General features: G+C 40.4%; 1 protein-coding gene across 1 annotated transcript in view; it reads left to right on the forward strand.

Moving 5' to 3' along the window:
- The window catches only part of LOC148362157 (endosome/lysosome-associated apoptosis and autophagy regulator family member 2-like), a 62,267-nt gene that overhangs the window by 24,256 nt on the left and 19,204 nt on the right, over positions 1 to 18,807 (forward strand). Inside the window, exons 4-11 of the mRNA XM_088339576.1 lie at positions 2,195 to 2,342; positions 5,173 to 5,262; positions 9,347 to 9,452; positions 9,569 to 9,721; positions 12,186 to 12,274; positions 14,280 to 14,460; positions 14,541 to 14,669; positions 18,468 to 18,558. Coding sequence (XP_088195702.1) covers positions 2,195 to 2,342; positions 5,173 to 5,262; positions 9,347 to 9,452; positions 9,569 to 9,721; positions 12,186 to 12,274; positions 14,280 to 14,460; positions 14,541 to 14,669; positions 18,468 to 18,558 — 987 coding nt within the window. The remainder of the gene's footprint in view (positions 1 to 2,194; positions 2,343 to 5,172; positions 5,263 to 9,346; positions 9,453 to 9,568; positions 9,722 to 12,185; positions 12,275 to 14,279; positions 14,461 to 14,540; positions 14,670 to 18,467; positions 18,559 to 18,807) is intronic.

Consider the following 18,807-nt stretch of genomic DNA (forward strand, 5'->3'; position numbering starts at 1 on the left):
CATTTTATTCATATTTAGTTTCTTTTGTCTTTTATTAGCATACTTGGTATTTGAGTAATCCAAAAGTCATTGAAAGTAATCAAGTTAATGTAACCCTACCCAACCCTGGTTATGGATTATATGAATGATGTCGGCAAAACCATGGAAAAATTTCTCTCAAAGGTTGTCATGTTTCCAGTGTTTTAGATTTCGAGGCCATGCGTTGTGTAAAAGCGCAGCGCCCGGTATAGCCACGAAGAATTAGGTCCTCCAAATTTAAAGCCACAGTGTTTTAAATGTAGCAAAAAAGTAGCGACTTGTAGTCTGGAAATTACAGCAATAATAATAATTCTATAATAAGCATAAATCTGTTGCATGTTCAATATTTGGGTGCGCCGACTGGTTGCTTTTGTAACCGCGTGGCAAGCGATCAAAATTATAGACTCGCCCTAAAAACCTCACAAGTGTGTTGTTGTGTGGTCACTGGGCGTGACTTGTTGGTTTCTCAACATAGGGATTCCATGCATTCTCAAAACTGCAATGATTAATATTTGCTTCATTGCCAAAAGTTTTTATGAGCACCAGTTTACTTTTCAACTGAAGACGTGTCTAACATACTCACTGTAACATGACACAGTGGGCTGCAGTTGATCTTTCTCCACTCTGATTGGGTAAAGTTGAACCCATGCTGCAGAAAATTATTTTTTCAACCCCTCGTTGTTGTTTCTGTCGCATTTTATGTTCGTTTTGCCGGAGATCAAAGAGATCAAAGCCAGGAGAGAAAGCTTACCACGTGTTGTGAGTCATCATTTTATTCATATTTAGTTTATTTTGTTTTTTATTAGCATGTTTGGTATTGGAGTCATCCAAAAGTAATTGAAAGTAATTCAGTTAAAGTAACCCTACCCAACCCTGGTCATTCGCGGGTGGGGATTCCTGCTTCTAAGGTGAAATTAGTTGTGCATTGTTAACACATACCTAATAGAGAAAATATTTAGAGTTCACAGAGCTTTTATATTTTTCCACTGTGCCTACCTGCTTCTTTTATCAACGAATTAAGTAGAAAGAAGGAGAGGGAAAGTGGGGAAGTTAGAGAGTTACTTTATGCTTGTCATTGCCGTTTTTGTTAGTGTAGCATGAAAATGATATAAGTAAGAAATGGCCCGTTTCAAAATCAACCCAAACTCCCAAAAAGATGAAAAAGGAAGTTTACAGCACATCTAAGTAACGCACTTACTTGAGGAATGAGCTTTGATCATGACTTAAAGCCAGAAGATGTAATTGTAATGTAAATCTGCATTTATATGGCGCTTTTTAAGTCAATGAAGACCTCCAAATCGCTTTACAATGTGCTTCACACTTTTCCCTTGTAAATATGTACACATATATGCCAAATTAGGTTTTTGTAGCGTAACCCCCGCGACAAACAAGGCTTCACTGTGTACATTATAATAATAATAATAATAATAATAATAATTTCCTTTGAATTGTCATTCTTTGTTAGAACGAAATGTCGATACACCTGACCCGTTGTAGCGAGCCGATGCAGCCGCAGCCAACAGAGGGCGCCGCCATTTTACCAATGTTATAAGTCTTAGGTATGACTCGGCCGAGGCGCGAACCAGCGACCTCCCTGGTTTATGAACAGCCCATAATAGCAGGTACAGTGGAACCTCGGGTCTCGACCATAATCCGTTCCAGAACCCTGTTCGAAAACCGATTTGTTCGATCACCGAAATCATTTTTCCCATTAAAAATAATGTAAATCGTTTTAATCCGTTCCAACACTTTGAATGTTTAACGTAAACATGAAGCTAACCCAGGCTAATCGTACGTTCGCGTTATCGTAATCTTCCGTACGAAAGGTTACGCTAACATGAACGTGTAAAAATAAAAAAAAAAGGATAAAGAAAATAATTATGAATAGGATTTCTTACCTTTGTGGTGGTCAGCAGAAGGCGCAGGTGGACGGTGGAGCTATTATTTCTTAAGTGCAATAGTTGTACGCACTATTATTTTTTCACTTTTTTTTTCAAAATAAACACTTAGGTGTGTGTGAAATTGATATTTGAAGCATGTGTACTGCCAAAATCAGATTCTATCTCACATTGACCCATTGCTTTTTCAGCTTGTCTATCTGCGCTGTGCCACTTGAAATCCAGTGTGAAATCTGTCATGTTACTTATTTTTGACAAATGCAGTCTGTGCACTACAGCTCGTCCTGGGTGCCTCAGGGAAGCTATCTGGAGTCCAACAGGGACGAATGCACCGTCTCCCTGGTATACTCGGTCCATCTGAAGAAGCAAGGGTCCGTCACTTTTGAGTACCAATACCCGGACAACAACCTGCTGTTTGAGTTCTTTGTGAGTAACAAGCAATGTTCCCTGTCATTTTCCACGGGTCTGAGCGTTCGCACAAAGTCGGTGACCAGCGCTTGAAACAACAGTGAGCAACGGCAATCCCAAGTGTGGCAAGATAATTAATTATCAAACATGTCCAAAACTTGACATCACGTTACATTTTGCTGAGTTTCCGGCAATGCAAAATGATTTTTCTCTTTTGAATGAATTGACTCATGTACTATTGCAAAGGTTGTACGGCCTACAAACGTTCTTACAATCCTTTCACAAGATATCCATTTCTTTTTATTTCCTGATATATTTTGTCGCATAATATTAACATTTTGGGGGCTTATTTAGTCGGTTGTAAGATACAGAACTGTACTTAATCACATTTTTAGTGGAAGTACAATGTTGGCAACAAGATCCACTTCATATAATTGGAAATTATTTGAATGCAACACAAACTTTTTCTTCTTTTTTCCGTGTTTTTTTTTCTACTTTTTTTTTTAATTCCTTTAAAAAAAATCTCATTGTGTTCATTTTTTCCGAGCTGTTACTTTTTTCTTTTTGTTCTCTATTTACTTTTTTCCTACAATTATTTCTTTTCTTTTCTTTCCGGCTTTTTTCTAAATTTTTCCTTCTTTTTTTCTCTTCCTTTTGTTTCTTTTTTCTCAGCTTTTCACTACTTTTTCATTTTGGTATTTTTTTCTTTTTTGTTCCATTCCCCCCTTCCTTTAAGTCATTTTGTGCATAATTTCACATAATATTTGGTCATGTTGGGATTAAAGAAGCAAAAACAACCGGAAGAGCCGTTTAGGACCCGAAAGAGCCGGTTCCTTTTAGTGAGCCGAGCCGAAGAAGCCGGTTCTCTACTAACGTTACTCAACTTCGTTCTACTTCGACTCGACTTCCAAATACCGCATTTAGGACACAACGTCAGGGGAACCCGTGTATTTTTACCTTCATGCACTGTAACTTTGACTTTAGTCGCTTCTTAATTAGTAATTTTGAGCCCTCATTTTTGTGCGCTGGCTAGACTTTCTTGTGCGCTGAGAATGTGCGAGCGTTGCGCAATTGCTGCTTAGAGGGAACTCTGGTAACAAGCATGCTCTTGTTGTGCTTAAACATTTGTGTTTTATAAAGGAGACATGACTCTCGATGTTTCTGTATTGTATAGTGCAGGGACTTTGGCTCCGGGGCCTGGATCCAGACTTTCTGCTCGCAGGCAGGCCGCATCAATAATAGAATCTCAACTCCAAATGTTTAGCTTTCTTTTTCAGTATTATGCTTAATCATTCATCTTACCTTAGTAACCTACTCTACATATTATCACGCATATGTACAGTGGGACCTCGCTACTTTGCGGTTCCACGTTCGCAGGTTCAGGGAGAGAAGCCTTCAGATAAAAATTCCAACTCTTTATTAAATCTTCAAGGCTACAAAAAGCAGATCTAACCTAAAGGCTGTGCTTATCAAAGAACAGCAACATGCTCGGCCGATAGCAACTATTATGTAATTGAACAAAAGCGCACAATATTATTCAAAATATTTAAGTGACATCTTATAAATCTCCTTTGCAAGTGTACATTGATAAAAACGGAATAACCATATCATTTTTCCCCCCCAAAAATCTGCATTGATTTAAATTCACAGGCTAAATGTAAAATTAAAAATATGCATTTTTGAACTGCAGTAAAACAAACACACAATTACCGTATTTTCCGCACTATAAGGCGCACCGGTTTATAGGGCGCACCCCGAAAAAGAAGTTTTTGGTCCTATTTTTGACATACATAAGGCGCACCGGATTATAAGGCGCTACAATGGGAACGTCGACAAAACAGTCAGATAGTTCAGTCAAACTTATTACCACTTTAACATTCCCAAAGCTTGCAAAGAAGCAAATACGTGTCTCAGACATGTACAGAAACAGTGTCTGTACGATGTCACTCAAATGCATCGTTCCAAATATCATTCGGAAGGTTAAAGTCTTGGGATTCAAGAAATGCCAACCATTCCTTAGTTTCTATTTTCTTTTTCGCTCGAAACTTTACTGTGCACATGACAATAAACACTTGGAATTGAGTTTAATTTAAAAATAGACACTCCATTCCATCCATTATCTGCACCGCTTATCACAGAAACATCTAGTTCAGTCTGAAACAAGATACAGGCATAATATATAGCCAGAGTAGCTCACCGAAGTCGTTGTGTTCATAATAATGTGCAGCCAATGTCCTCTTATATCCGTGAGTGTAGTAAATCCAGGAGAATAAAATATTTACAAATACAGAATAGAAAAAAATGCTTTCTGTATGCCGTCAACCACGTGCTATACACATTCATCTTTTTCGGCCAATTGCAGGCTTTGTTTTGCCGTTTAAGCCTATGCCAGCCTGTAAATGATAAAAAGGATCCGCCCCTTGACCTCCGAATAACTTTAGCCAATAGTGATCGATTCAAGTGATGATTGACACATTGGTTAGCCAATGAAACGCCGGTAAATAAATCCCAGCATACACCGCGGACTACTTGGCGTTCGGGGGGAAATCTAGTCGGCGGCTGCAAGTTAGTTGGAAGACTTTGCAACTTAATGTTGATCCATAAATAAGGCGCACTGTATTATAAGGCGCATGGTCAGCTTTTGAAAAAAATAAAGGCTTTTAGGTGCGCCTTATAGTGCGGAAAATACGGTATATAAGATTACTTAAGAATATCTCTTGATCTTATTGGTATTTGTGGAAATGGCCGAGTTTGACTTGTTCTTTGCTACTTGTTAACAAACTTAGAACGGACAAGGGTTGAGGTGAGTGGCAAATAATCGATGATAATTTTCTTGAATTGATTGCAGATCCAGAATGACCAATGTCAAGATATGGATCAGGCCACAGAAACAAAATGGCTTAAACTCACCAGCCAAGGAGAGTGGGCCACCCATACGGTAAGTCACTTTAACATGAATGAATGAATGAAAACTTTATTCGAACATCAAAATAAAACAGAACAAAAACAGTAACTCGACAACAAAATAACGTTACATAATATGTTCGAAAGGGGTAGTAAGAAGCAAAGGCTTATATTACCTACCCTTTCATCTTCACCAAAATGTACAACAAATGTAACGATATTAATAACAGTTTTGATATAAGAATAGCAACAATAATGCAAAGTTAACCAGACGCACTATTCCCAATCCTTTTCTTCATCTTTGTATTGCGCCAGGAATGTTTTTTTTGTATTTAAATATGAACAAGTGAATATTTGGACACCGTTTGGTCTCGTCTTGCAATCCGTTCCAAAGCTTGACTCCCAATAAGAAAAAAATACCAAAATGAAAAAGTAGTGAAAAGCTGAGAAAAGAGAAACAAAAGGAAGAGAAAAGAAGGAAAAATTCTGAAAAAAGCCAGAAAAAAAGTGGGTAAGAAACAAATAAAAGGAAAAAGGAAATACAGAACAAAAAAGCAAGAAAAAAGTAACAGCTAAGAAAAAAAACACATTTTTTTTTTAAAAAGGATTTAAAAAAAAGTAGAAAAAACGGGGAAAAAGAAGAAAAAGTCAATCTTATAATATCAAGTCAATCTTGTTGCCAACATTGAACTTCCACAAAAAAAATGTAATTAAATACATTTCTGTATCGTGCAACCGACTAAATAAGCCCCCAAAAATGTTAGTAGTATGCGACAAAAGATACCAGGAAAAAAAAGAAATGGAAATCTTGTGAAAGAATTGTAAAAACAAATGACGTTTGTAGGCCGTACAACCTTTGCAATAGTGCATTAGTCAATTCCTTCAAAAGTGAAAAAAAATGTTGCATTGCCGGACACTCAGCAAAATGTACCGTGATGTCAAGTTTTGGACATGTTTGATAATGACTTAGTTGCCACACTTGGGATTGCCGTTGCTCACTCTTGTTTCAAGCGTTGCTCACCGACTTTGTGTGAACGCTCAGACCCGTAAGGAAAATTACAGGGAACATTGGTTGGCACGGACTATTTCATGAGCAGATTTAAGAAGATGTCATTCTAAATGCAACCCACAGCCAGCGGCAATCTATTAGAATATTAATTTAGGCCAATAATTCTTAAAGTCTGGTACCACTATAAGGGTTCCCTCTAGTGCAGGGAGGTGGGGGGCTTAAAACTAAGGCCCCAGGCCACATGCAGCCCCTCAGACTTTTTAATCGGCCCTCTACAAATAAAAATGTAAACAAGTGTCACTTTCTCTCCCTCTTCATAAAAATATTTTAACAAAGCATTAATGTGTACCCCACAAATATTCTATTAGTGTATGTACAGTAATCCCTCAGTTATCGCGGTTAATGGGGACGGTAGAAGGTAGAAATGCACAAAATAGGGACGCCTCTTCATTAAAATCCCCAAGGGTCCATATTACCTCAAGAAGACCTCTTTACTGACTAAGAGTATATGACTGTAACAAAATAACACCTTTAGATCTTTATTGCAGGGATGTGATTTTTTCCGACTATAGTCGGAATTCCGACTTTTTCACTTGCGTAGCAAACAAATCAGACTGTCTCACTCTTTCCTTTATTGCTCTGGCGCACTCTGGTGGCCGTTAGAAAAATTGCATAAATTGGCCACATCGTTGCACAAGCTGCAGGGTCTGAACTGCATTTGAACTGACTTTGCAGTATTTACAAAAAAAATCAGGTATGTGGGCAAATTATTTTGTTATTTAAATCTTCTAAAGATGTTAAATTATTAATTTAAGCATGGTTTTGGACAAGTAAATTGCTTAAAACCCAGGAGCTTTGGGGGGCATCGCCCCCCCACTGGGCTCTGCCCTGGGCCCCCAAACCCCCGGCTAGGTTTAAGACTTTTTCCTCCTCACCTCAATCACATCACTGTTATTGGTATTATAAAAGAGTACATCCAAATTGATGCATCGACATTTCGTTCTGTATACACGTGTACTAGAATGACAATAAAGTAGATCTGAATCTGAATCTGAATCTGAAGAGCTTCTCATTTCTGTTCAAGAGAGTGATTTAGAGAGTAGCTGGTTAGCTGAATGCTAGCATTGGGGCTCCTCAGATTGACACAGGTCTCCGTGATAATTAACTTACAACCGTCCCAAATGTAGTGGTTTCCCACGAGTTGTAGCTCCAGGTCATCTCTTCATTGGAAATTGATATGGCGTCGGTGAGATGGAGGTTCTCCAGGCGTAGCTTGTGTGGATTGTTACGTAGCAGTTGCGGCGCCATTTATTGCCTTCTCTCCCGATGCCGCCTCGGTCTCCTATCGGACCCGATAACAATCCATAAAGCACCCGATGGTGGTCATCATTTCTTTGTGCTTTTCTGACTTTCACCCAAGTCCAATTTCATTGATTGATTTCTCTTTAATGTATTGAGCAACTGAAATATTAGCTGTTGCTGCAGTCATGCTTCTTAGTTTGTTTTGTATGGACACGTATGGGCGGCAGTGGCTCAGGAGGTAGAGCGCTCGTCTTGGGATCAAGAGATCGCAGTTCGAATCCTGGCTCCTCCGTGTTACATGTCGAAGTGTCCTTGGGTAAGACACTGAACCCCTAATGCCCCCAATAAGCAGGTTAGCGCCTTACATGGCTGCACGGCCGCTTTTGGGAAATGTGAAGCACACTGTAAAGCGCTTTGGGAAGTCTTGACTTGAAAAGCGCTATATAAATGCAGATTATTTCATTTCATTTTTCATATTGACTTGTGCGCCCACCCTCCCCAGCTGTTTCACTGACAGCATATACCAGCCTATGACAGTCGGGCACACACTCCCACCCAATACACAAAGCACTCCCCAACCTCACCCTGTGATAGCATTTGCTCTGTGCTGTCTAGTGCAGAACACAATGCACGATACGTTGAGATCAATGACAATGAAGACAATTCCGTTTACCGTAAATTCCGGACTATAAGCCGCTACTTTTTTCCCAAACGTTCAGCCCTGCGGCTTATTCAGTGATGCGGCCAATTAATGTAATTTTTCTAGCGGCGCTCGAGTGCAGAAGGTAAGATTTAGACCGGTGGAATATATGCGCCGAGGAAGACTGCAACTTCTTGGCTTGTGCATAAATTAAATTAGCGTAAACATACCCTCATCATGCAAAATGCAAAAAAAAAGGCACATAGGACAAAGTTTCTTCCCGACACTGAGGAAGACGACTTTGGTGGCTTCAGTTCTAAGGAGGAAGATGAGGACGGTTACCGTGATTTTTAAAAGTACAGTGTGTTTGTTTAACAGACCCGTTTACTATGTTGCTAGCGTGTTGCTACCATTAACTGCCCTGTCAGGCACCGTTTGGGATGAAAGTTATATTATTATTAATGCTTTGAAAACTCTCTCGGTGTACCGTCTTTCTTTGTAAATGTGTGTAACCCATGTGTAATATGTATTTGCAACTGTATATTTTTGTAATGTATTTATTTTAGAGACTTTATCTGATATGTTTTGCATGGGCGAATCAAAAAGAATGGGCGAAAAAAACGGGGGCTGACGGGAAGTGGAGTAAAGGTGAGACGTTTTTGTGGATGCGGCGGACAATAGTGGATATATATTTTTCCCACCCTTACCTTTGGAAATGTACACTTTTTTCCTTGGATTACTTTCAACGGGACCCGGACGCTGCAGGTCTGCATCAAACTTTAAGTACCGGTATCATTTTTCCGTTCATTTTGCCGGCTGTGATTTTTGGACTTTAATGAAGGACATTCAGTTTCAATCGCGGGACTTAAAGTCGGGTTTGGATTCGAATGCGGCTTATATACAGGAGCGGCTTGTGTAAGTACAAAATCGGTTTTCCTCTTAAAATGTGGTGGGTGCGGCTTATGATCAGGTGCGCTCTATAGTCCGGAATTTACGGTATTTAAAAATCTGCGAAGCAGTGAGCCAGTCATGACCGAAGTGCAAAGATGCAAAGTGTCCCTATCCTTTACAGGACACGGACACAGAAATGCACGTCACAAGTATTTGATTTTTAAGTAGCTGTTTTTTTTGAAAATTTTATTCTTTTCATGTTTCCACAATTAACAGGTGAACCTCAAATCTGGCACAAACATCTTGTATTGGAGGACCAGTGCTATCACTGTGGGGACAAAAGCCGTGAAACCCGCTCTGCTGAAAAACATCCAAATAGAAGGTCTTCATCTTCCTCTTTTTTATATTGCTAATGTTTTAATCTTCTATAATTCCCATTTCCTGCTCGGAGTCGCTACATCATCAAATTTTCATCAGTTGTCTTTGTACTTTTTTCAGGTGTGGCCTACACCTCCGAGTGTTTCCCCTGCAACCCAGGGACGTTCAGCCGAGTGCCAGGCTCCTCCTCGTGCGAACCCTGCCCTAGGGACACCTTTTCGGGGCACGGGGCCAGCTCCTGCTCTCCCTGCGACAAAGCCACTCAATATGCAGGTGGTCACAAAAACACTTATGGAAACTTTGGGCGTTAGATTTATAAAAACAGCTTCAAGCTTGTTTTCTCATGCAAACACATTTGGAAACGGCTCCAGGATGGTGCCTGCTATAAAAATGTGCGGGGCTCTATTCATTTATTCCACGAACCCCAAAAAATCAAATATACCAGTTTGAAAATCGTTGTTTTCTAGTTCTGCGTGCAGCTTTTCCTCATTAAATTATCATAATTATTTTTTATCAAGATCAATTAACAATTAAGTTTTTACCGTTCATTGGTATTTAGGTGCAGAAAATAGTTTGTCGCAATTGCACTTCTGAAAACTCAGGCTTAACGTTAATAATGTTTCTCTAAAATAGTTGAGAACTACTATTTTCCATGTCAGATAAATTGTTGAAAATACAGTGAAGTCTCGGTTATCGCGGTTAATGGGGACCGAGACCACCCGTGAAATCTGAAAATCCACCAAGTAGCGGCACCCCTTCAAAAATGCTGTATACAGTACACCATATAGAATACGGGGGAGAGGGTGAGGGAGAGGGAGAGTGGAGAAAAGGGGTGAGGGAGAGGGAGGGTGGAGAAAAGGGGTGAGGGAGAGGGAGGGTGGAGAAAAGGGGTGAGGGAGAGGGAGGGTGGAGAAAAGGGGTGAGGGAGAGGATGGGTGGAGAAACGGGGTGAGGGAGAGCGAGAGTGGAGAAAAGGGGTGAGGGAGAGGGAGGGAGGAGAAAAGGGGTGAGGGAGGGTGGAGAAAAGGGGTGAGGGAGAGGGAGGGTGGAGAAAAGGGGTGAGGGAGAGGGAGGGTGGAGAAAAGGGGTGAGGCAGAGGGAGAGTGGAGAAAAGGGGTGAGGGAGAGGGAGGGTGGAGAAAAGGGGTGATGGAGAGAGAGAGGAGAAAAGGGGTGAGGGAGAGAGAGGAGAAAAGGGGTGAGGGAGAGAGAGAGAGAGGAGAAAAGGGGTGAGGGAGAGAGAGAGAGGAGAAAAGGGGTGAGAGAGAGGAGAAAAGGGGTGAGAGAGAGGAGAAAAGGGGTGAGAGAGAGGAAAAAAGGGGTGAGAGAGAGGAGAAAAGGGGTGAGAGAGAGGAAAAAAGGGGTGAGAGAGAGAGAGAGAGGAGAAAAGGGGTGAGAGAGAGAGAGAGAGAGGAAAAAAGGGGTGAGAGAGAGGAAAAAAGGGGTGAGAGAGAGAGAGAGGAGAAAAGGGGTGAGAGAGAGAGAGAGAGAGGAGAAAAGGGGTGAGAGAGAGAGAGAGAAGAAAAGGGGTGAGAGAGAGAGAGAAGAAAAGGGGTGAGAGAGAGAGAGAGAAGAAAAGGGGTGAGAGAGAGAGAGAAGAAAAGGGGTGAGAGAGAGAGAGAAGAAAAGGGGTGAGAGAGAGAGAGAAGAAAAGGGGTGAGAGAGAGACAGAAGAAAAAGGGTGAGAGAGAGAGAGGAGAAAAGGGGTGAGAGAGAGGAGAAAAGGGGTGAGAGAGAGGAGAAAATGGGTGAGAGAGAGGAGAAAAGGGGTGAGAGAGAGGAGAAAAGGGGTGAGTGAGAGAGAGGAGAAAAGGGGTGAGAGAGAGAGAGGAGAAAAGGGGTGAGAGAGAGAGAGAAGAAAAGGGGTGAGAGAGAGAGAAGAAAAGGGGTGAGAGAGAGAGAAGAAAAGGGGTGAGAGAGAGAGAGAGAGAGAGAGAGAGAGAGAGAGAGAGAGAGAGAGAGAGAGAGAGAGAGAGAGAGAGAGAGAGATAACAAAAAGGAAAATGTTATCTGTTCACAATAACAATTGAGGGTGTAGAATACTGTTTTACTTACAAACAGCCAATTATCGTTATCAGCTTTAAAAAACAAGCAAACACTACAATTAGCTAACATAATTAGTCCATCATTTTGCGCAACAAATTAACATTTATAATTTCTATTTCTGGGGGTTTAAGATTACAGTAATACCTGTACATGAATCAAATTGTACCGTTCCATATAGAAAATGGGTGCATTACTGTACGTGCATTTCTTTGTGTTTTCAAATTTTGTAAAATGATGCAATTACTAATTCCAATTGAATATTTTGTTTTCAAATTTTGTAAAATAATGTCATTTCTAATTTTAATTTAATATTTTCATTATTAATTTTTGAATATTTTTTGATATTTTTAATTTTTGAATATTTTTTTAGACCCGCGAAGCTCTGAACCCGCGAAAGTGGAACCGCGATCTAGCAAGGTTCCACTGTACTCATATAGGTAGAGCGCTCGTCTTGGGATCAAGGGATCCCAGTTCGAATCCCGGCTCGTCCGTGTTACATGTCGAAGTGTCCTTGGGTAAGACACTGAACCCCTAATACCCCCAATAAGCAGGTTAGCTTCTCACATGGCTGCACGGACGCTATTGGGAAATGTGAAGCACACTGTAAAGCGCTTTGGGAAGTCATTGACTTGAAAAGCGCTATATAAATGCAGATCATTTCATTTTCCTTTCACTTTCTTTCTATTTTGCAGATGAGGGATCCGCACAATGTAAAAACAGACCACCATGTTCCAAGAAAGACTATTTCAGCATTCACACAGCATGTGACAATGACGGGAAGGTGAGGATGATATCTTTTAAATCAGGGGGTGTTAAATTCAATTCAGCTCAGGGGCCGTATGGTGGAAAATACACTCACAGGGGCCAGACTTGGAAATTATGGGCATACAAAGTGAGCAGAGGTTTTTTCGGAGGATCAGAATTAAATTCTGATTCACAGACGAAATATTTGATTATAAACAGGGTTGGATAGGGTTACTTTAACTGGATTACTTTCAATGACTTCTGGATTACTCCAATACCAAATATGCTAATAAAAGACAAACTAAATATAAATAAAATGATGACTCACAACACGTGGTAAGCTTTCTCTCCTGGCTTTGATCTCTTTGATCTCCGGCAAAACTAACATCAAATGCGACAGAAACAAAATGAAAATAAATCATCATTTTTGACGTTCCATGTATTCCGTTACTCCCCAAGCCTGCACATAATGTAGTCATTTTATTCCTATTTAGTTTATTTTGTCTTTTATTTTTATATTTGGTATTGGAGTAATCCAAAAGTAATTGAAAGTAATCCAGTTAAAGTAACCCTACCCAAACCTGATTATAAAATGATCATTAAGGCTTTTCTTCAATCAGTTTTCCTTCACTAAAATCTAATCTTATGTAGTGTTTATCAACTCCGCATTTGTTAAAAAAGAAGCAAATTTAATTTCTTTTACAGTTTTTTTAACATGCAGAATCTGGAACGTGACAAAAATAGCATACAAACACAAATTTAAATGATCAAATCAAGGAATTAACTCTTTCTGCAGTTTATTTTAGTGTCCTCCTGAATCTAGAAACTTCACTATCTATTATAGAACAGGGCTAAAGCTTTTTTAAACTTCTGCAGACACCTCGATGCTTTTTTCTGTTTAGTTTGTATTTTTTGTACTGCCTCAAACATGACCATGACTTTTATTTTTAGTAAAATAGTATCAGGATCAATGTTCCCTGTAATTTTCCTTACGGGTCTGAGCGTTTACACAAAATTTGGTGAGCAACGCTTGAAACAACAGTGAGCAACCAGAATCCCAAGTGTGGCAAGATAATTAATTATCAAACATGTACAAAACTTGACATCAAGTTACATTTTGCTGAGTTTCTGGCAATGCAAAATTATTTTTCTCTTTTGAATGAATTGACTCGTGTACGATCGCAAAGGTTGTACGGCCTACAAACGTCGTTTGTACTTTTTCTTCTTTTTTCCGTGTTTTTTTTCTATTTTTTTTACTTTTTTCTTTTGCTCTCTATTTATTTTTTCCTACAGTTCTTTCTTTTCTTTTTTTCTGGCTTTTTTTTCTAAATTTTTCCTTTTTTTCTCTTTTTTTCTCAGCTTTTCACTACTTTTTCATTTTGGTATTTTTTTCTTTTTTGTTCTATTCACCCCTCCCTTTAAGTCATGTTGTGGATAATTTTACATAATATTTGGTCATGGTGGGATTAAAGAAGCAAAAACAACCTGAAGAGCCGTTTAGGACCCGAAAGAGCCGGTTCCTTTTAGTGAGCTGAGCCGAAGAAGCCCGTTCTCTACTAACTTTACTAAACTTCGTTCTACTTCGACTCGACTTCAAAATACCGCATTTAGGACACAACGTCAGGGGAACCCGTGTATTTTTACCGTCATGCACTGTAACTTTGACTTAAGTCGCTTCTTAATTAGTAATTTTGAGCCCTCATTTTTGTGAGCTGGCTAGATTTTCCTTTGCGCTGAGAATGTGCGAGCAGTGCGCAATTGCGCACGCGCGCAGCTTAGAGGGAACACTGATCAGGATGGTTTTCCTCAATGTTCTCTGGTTGATTACTCATAGTCAGCAAATACAGCTCCATTGGGTGCTTTGCGAGTGGCGCCTGGCTTTAGCGACATTAAGCGGACATTCTTAAAACTGCAGGTCATTCTTTGACACATATTTTTCTCTTGCGCTCCTCAAAACATTGTCTCGCGGTTCACATAAAATGATGTGGCGGGCCATAAGTTTGACACCTGTCTTAAATAATCCTTTTCCTCTCCCACTGCAGACGCAGGTGCAATACAAGTGGATCGAGCCCAAAGTCTGCCTTGAGAACATAACCGGAGCAGAGACGCTGCCCCCTGGTGGCGAGCGAGAGCCTTGCCCTCCCTGCAACCCCGGTTTCTATAACAACCAGACGTCCACCTGCTTGCCTTGTCCTCTCGGGACCTTCTCGGATGGAATGAAAGGTATCGAGCCTTGTCCTCATCGCTTGCACTTTTTTAAAATGCTCTTTTTCTCCATCTGCAAATTTTATCTTCTTTACCAGCGTGCCAGAAGTGCCCGGCGGGAACAGAACCCACCCTGGGCTTTGAATACAAGTGGTGGAACGTTCTTCCGGCTAACATGAAGACGTCCTGCTTCAACGTGGGGAACTCAAAGTGTGACGGAATTAATGGTAAAGACAATAGAAAGAACGCTTTTTGTTTTTTAATATAACTGGGTGTGAAAGGAGTCTTCCTATCTGCAGTGTTCATTTTACTTCTGGAAAGTGATGGGTCCCGGGGACTCGCATGCTCAAAAATCTATGGGTCCCGACAGAGATCTGTGGGTCCCCAAAATTTAGTGTGCTCCATGCCCTTACACACAGTCGTATTTTCCCTTACAAAATAAAAAAAAAAAAAAAAAATATATATATATTTTTTTTTCCAAACGTGTTTATTTATGTGGTTTAGGGGCCGGTCACGCAGACATTTGCGGCTGAATCACGGCTAAAATTTTGCGTTTTTTTTTTTTTTTTGCCCGTGATTGCCCGCGATGGAAAATGCGCAAAATTGGCCAACCCGCTGTTCATCGGTGGTATGCCCGCAAAACACGCAGGCGACTTTTCCGCTTCCTCATCGCGTCATTTCTGCGGCATTTTCTCGTGTGGACCACGGGTATAAAAGCTCCCGAGCCGGTGTTGTGCCCAAATCCGACTCCTACGCAACACATCCCCCCCCCCACCCCCTCGCGTGAACGCGCATTCTGCTGCGATCGCTTTTGTGGGAAGCGTGCATTGACGTTGGTGACTTTTTCATCCGCGTTAACAAACGCATTTTGTAGAATACGATCGCACTTTATTGTTTAAATAAACGCGTTATATAGACTAGGATCTCCCAATGGTTATAATTAGCTCGCTTTATTGTTTTAATAAGCGTTTTATATAGAATACGATCGCTTTTGTTGGAAGCGCAGCAGAATGCGCGTTCACGCGAGGGGGGGATTTACCGTTCGATTACGTTCACAACAAAAACAAAGACGGAATGGTTTAAGTTGTATTACATTCCCAACAAATGCAAGACGAAGTGGTTTTGGTTATATGTTCGCCATTACATTCCCTAAAAGTGAGATAAAACGAGGTAAAAGTGGGGATGCGAATCTCGACGGATGCATTTTTCGGATAACACCGGGCTGTAGAAATCATAACCGCTCAAGACACAGTCCCGTGAAGATCAATATTTCAAGCTATGGCATCATTTTTATTTTATTATCTTAAAGAAATGTCAAGAAATAAAAATGGATTAAGACGAGGTCACTACGCTGACGGGGATCCATGTTCACCCCCTTGACGTCTCGAGCACACCATAAATAATAATAATAATAATTTCCTTTGTATTGTCATTCACAACAAATCGCGCTGTATATACGCGGAGAAAGGCGTTTGACTGTCACACGCGTAACACGCTAATTTCACGTAATAACACCGCGATACAGGCGCAGAACATGCTATTACCATGCTCCACCCACGATTACCCGCTGAAATTTCCCGTCCTACCCATGTGTAACCACGCCCTGGCCGCGGCCAGAGCACGTCGTTCCGCGTCATTTCCGCGTCGTTACCTCGTGTTGACCACGTGTGCGGCACGCGGTTTAACACGTGCTCAAACTTTTGAGCAGCTCAAAAGTTTTGCGCGCGGCCAACCACGTGTGAATTTCCGACCGCGAGTAAAGCACTGCTGTATCTCGTCTGAATGGCGATCTCAATGCGTCCAATAGCGTCCGCCTCAAAGGCAGAAATTTCTGGCCGTGATTCAGCCGCAAATGTCTGTGTGACCGGCCCCTTAACATGTTATATTGTACATGTGTTTCCTTATATCATATATATTGTTAATGAACATTTTGTTGTGAGACACTGAGTTGCTCGACATGAATGAGGTTTATTATAAAAAAAGTTACAGTAACTTTAATTTTAAGTGTGCAGTAAGTGCTTATGCAGCAACAGTTTCTCCATATCATACCAGTCAACCCATTTCTCCCTTTATTAATAATTGAAAATCCTCCATATTAAGCAAAAATAAACCTTACAAACACAAGGCGACACCTATCTGCCTAAAGCTAGCCAGACAAGGTCAAATACAGCAACAATATTGGCATTTTACACAAGTGATGGGGTTATCAGGATTAGAGCTGAAAAGGGCAAGACGAGATTTGTCTTTTTATCTTTTTTCCCCCCTGTATATGAATTGTTATATGGCGTACATAATTTGAAATAATTTATAAAACTTATGTACTCAGGTATGCGATCTCCGTGACTTCTCTTTGCAAACACCTAAACTGCTCGCCTTCCTCCGCATGCGCACACTTCAGTTACAGAGCTCATGAGAAATGCAAATTTTATTTGTTATTTTTTAATGTTTTACTACTATTTGAATAGGGTTGTTGGTGATCAGCTAGATGTGTTTCATAGCCTTTTGAATGCTTTTGGGAGGACAGGAGCGGACCAATTGGTTTTTAGTTATTTAATATTGGAAAATTCATTCGTTACATGAGCATTTCGAGCTACAAGCACAATTCTAGAAAAAATTAAGCTCGTAAGAAGAGGTTCACTGTATTACCGTAAATTCCGGACTATAGAGCGCACCTGATTATAAGCCGCACCCACCACATTTCGGGAGGTAAACCGATTTAGTTCATACACAAGCCGCACCTCTATATTAGCCGCATGCGCCCACATTGAAAAATGCAACACAAACACAAAATTAACCCATACCCGTCACAGTCCAAAAATCACAGCCGGCAAAATGAACGGAAAATGATAGCGGTACAAACGAATGATACCGGTACTTAAGATTTGATGCAGACCTGCAGAGTCCGGGTGCCCGTTGAAAGTAATCCAAGGAAAAAAGTGTATACTTCTAAAGGTAAGGGTGGGAAAAATATATATCCACTATTGTCGGCCGTGTCCACAAACACGTCTCACCTTTACTCCACTTCCCGTCAGCCCGCGTTTGCACCGCCCCTTCTTTCTCAGTTGCTCGTGCAAAACATATCAGAATAAGTTTCTAAAATACATTACAAAAATAGAGTTGCAAATACATATTATACATGGTTACACATATTTACAAAGAAAGACGGTACACCGAGAGAGTTTTCAAAGCTTTAATGATAATATAACTTTCATCCCAAACCGTGCCTGTGAACGGTAGCAAAACGCTACTAGCAACACGCTCGCGACACCGTAAACGGGTCTGTTAAAAAAAAAAAAACCATACCGTACATTTAGAAACCACGGTAAACTGTCCTCATCTTCCTCCTTATAACTGACGTCATCAAAGTCTTCTCTCTTTAGTATGGGAAAGAGACTTTGTCATATAGACGTCGTCCCACGCTCCCTTATTCAAAAACACGCTAGCAACACGCTCGCAAAGTAAAGTTTACGTGCAGTAGCTCTGTTACCTTCTATATCGGACTGCTCGATTGCGTTTAGCTTGAAAGTTGCGTCATGTGCCTTTCTTTTTGCAATTTGCATGATGAGGATATGTCTACGCTAATTAAATTTGTGCACAAGCTAAGAAATTGCAGTCTTCCTCTGCGCATATATTCCACCGGTCTAAATCTTACCTTTTGTACTCGAGCGCCGCTGGCGGCCGTTAGAAAAATGACATAAATTGGCCGCATCACTGAATAAGCCGCAGGGTTGAACGTTTGGGAAAAAAGTAGCGGCTTATAGTCCGGAATTTACGGTATTCACAATCGGGGAAAACACATATTTTCATATTTGGCATAGAATGTGTTAAGTGGTTTATTTCAACAGTTGAGTGAATGAAGTTTTATATCTGAACCAAGTCACTGCAATATACAAACTCAGCACTGCCCTCTAGCGGCCAGAGAAAGCATCTGGTATGTATTTATAAAAAAAAAAACGATGAAAATGAACTTAATACTTGCTTCTTATTCACCTCTATAATCCACCTTCTTCCTTCTGGTCTTCCAGGCTGGGAGGTTGCTCGGGATCACATCCGGAGCGGTGCAGGGAGCTCTGATAACGACTACCTCATCCTCAGCATCCATATCTCCGGCTTCAAGTGAGCTTTTACTTTCACTGGCACTATTTTGCTTTTATTGCTTTTATTTGTATTCAGCTAGTATAAACCATTAACATGATCTATACAAGAAATCATTTGACACACGGACTCTCAATAATAATATAATAGATGTAAAAGAATAGAGTAATAAAGATATTGTAGTGTATAATACGAGGTAATTATATAGAATAGTTTAAAAAGAAAGAATATTTAAATAGCAAGACTAGAGTATAATAGGTCGGAGGAACG

The sequence above is a fragment of the Urocampus carinirostris genome, chromosome 7 (assembly GCF_059441175.1).
Source record: "Urocampus carinirostris isolate Australia breed hairy pipefish chromosome 7, RoL_Ucar_1.0, whole genome shotgun sequence".
Lineage (NCBI taxonomy): Eukaryota > Metazoa > Chordata > Actinopteri > Syngnathiformes > Syngnathidae > Urocampus > Urocampus carinirostris.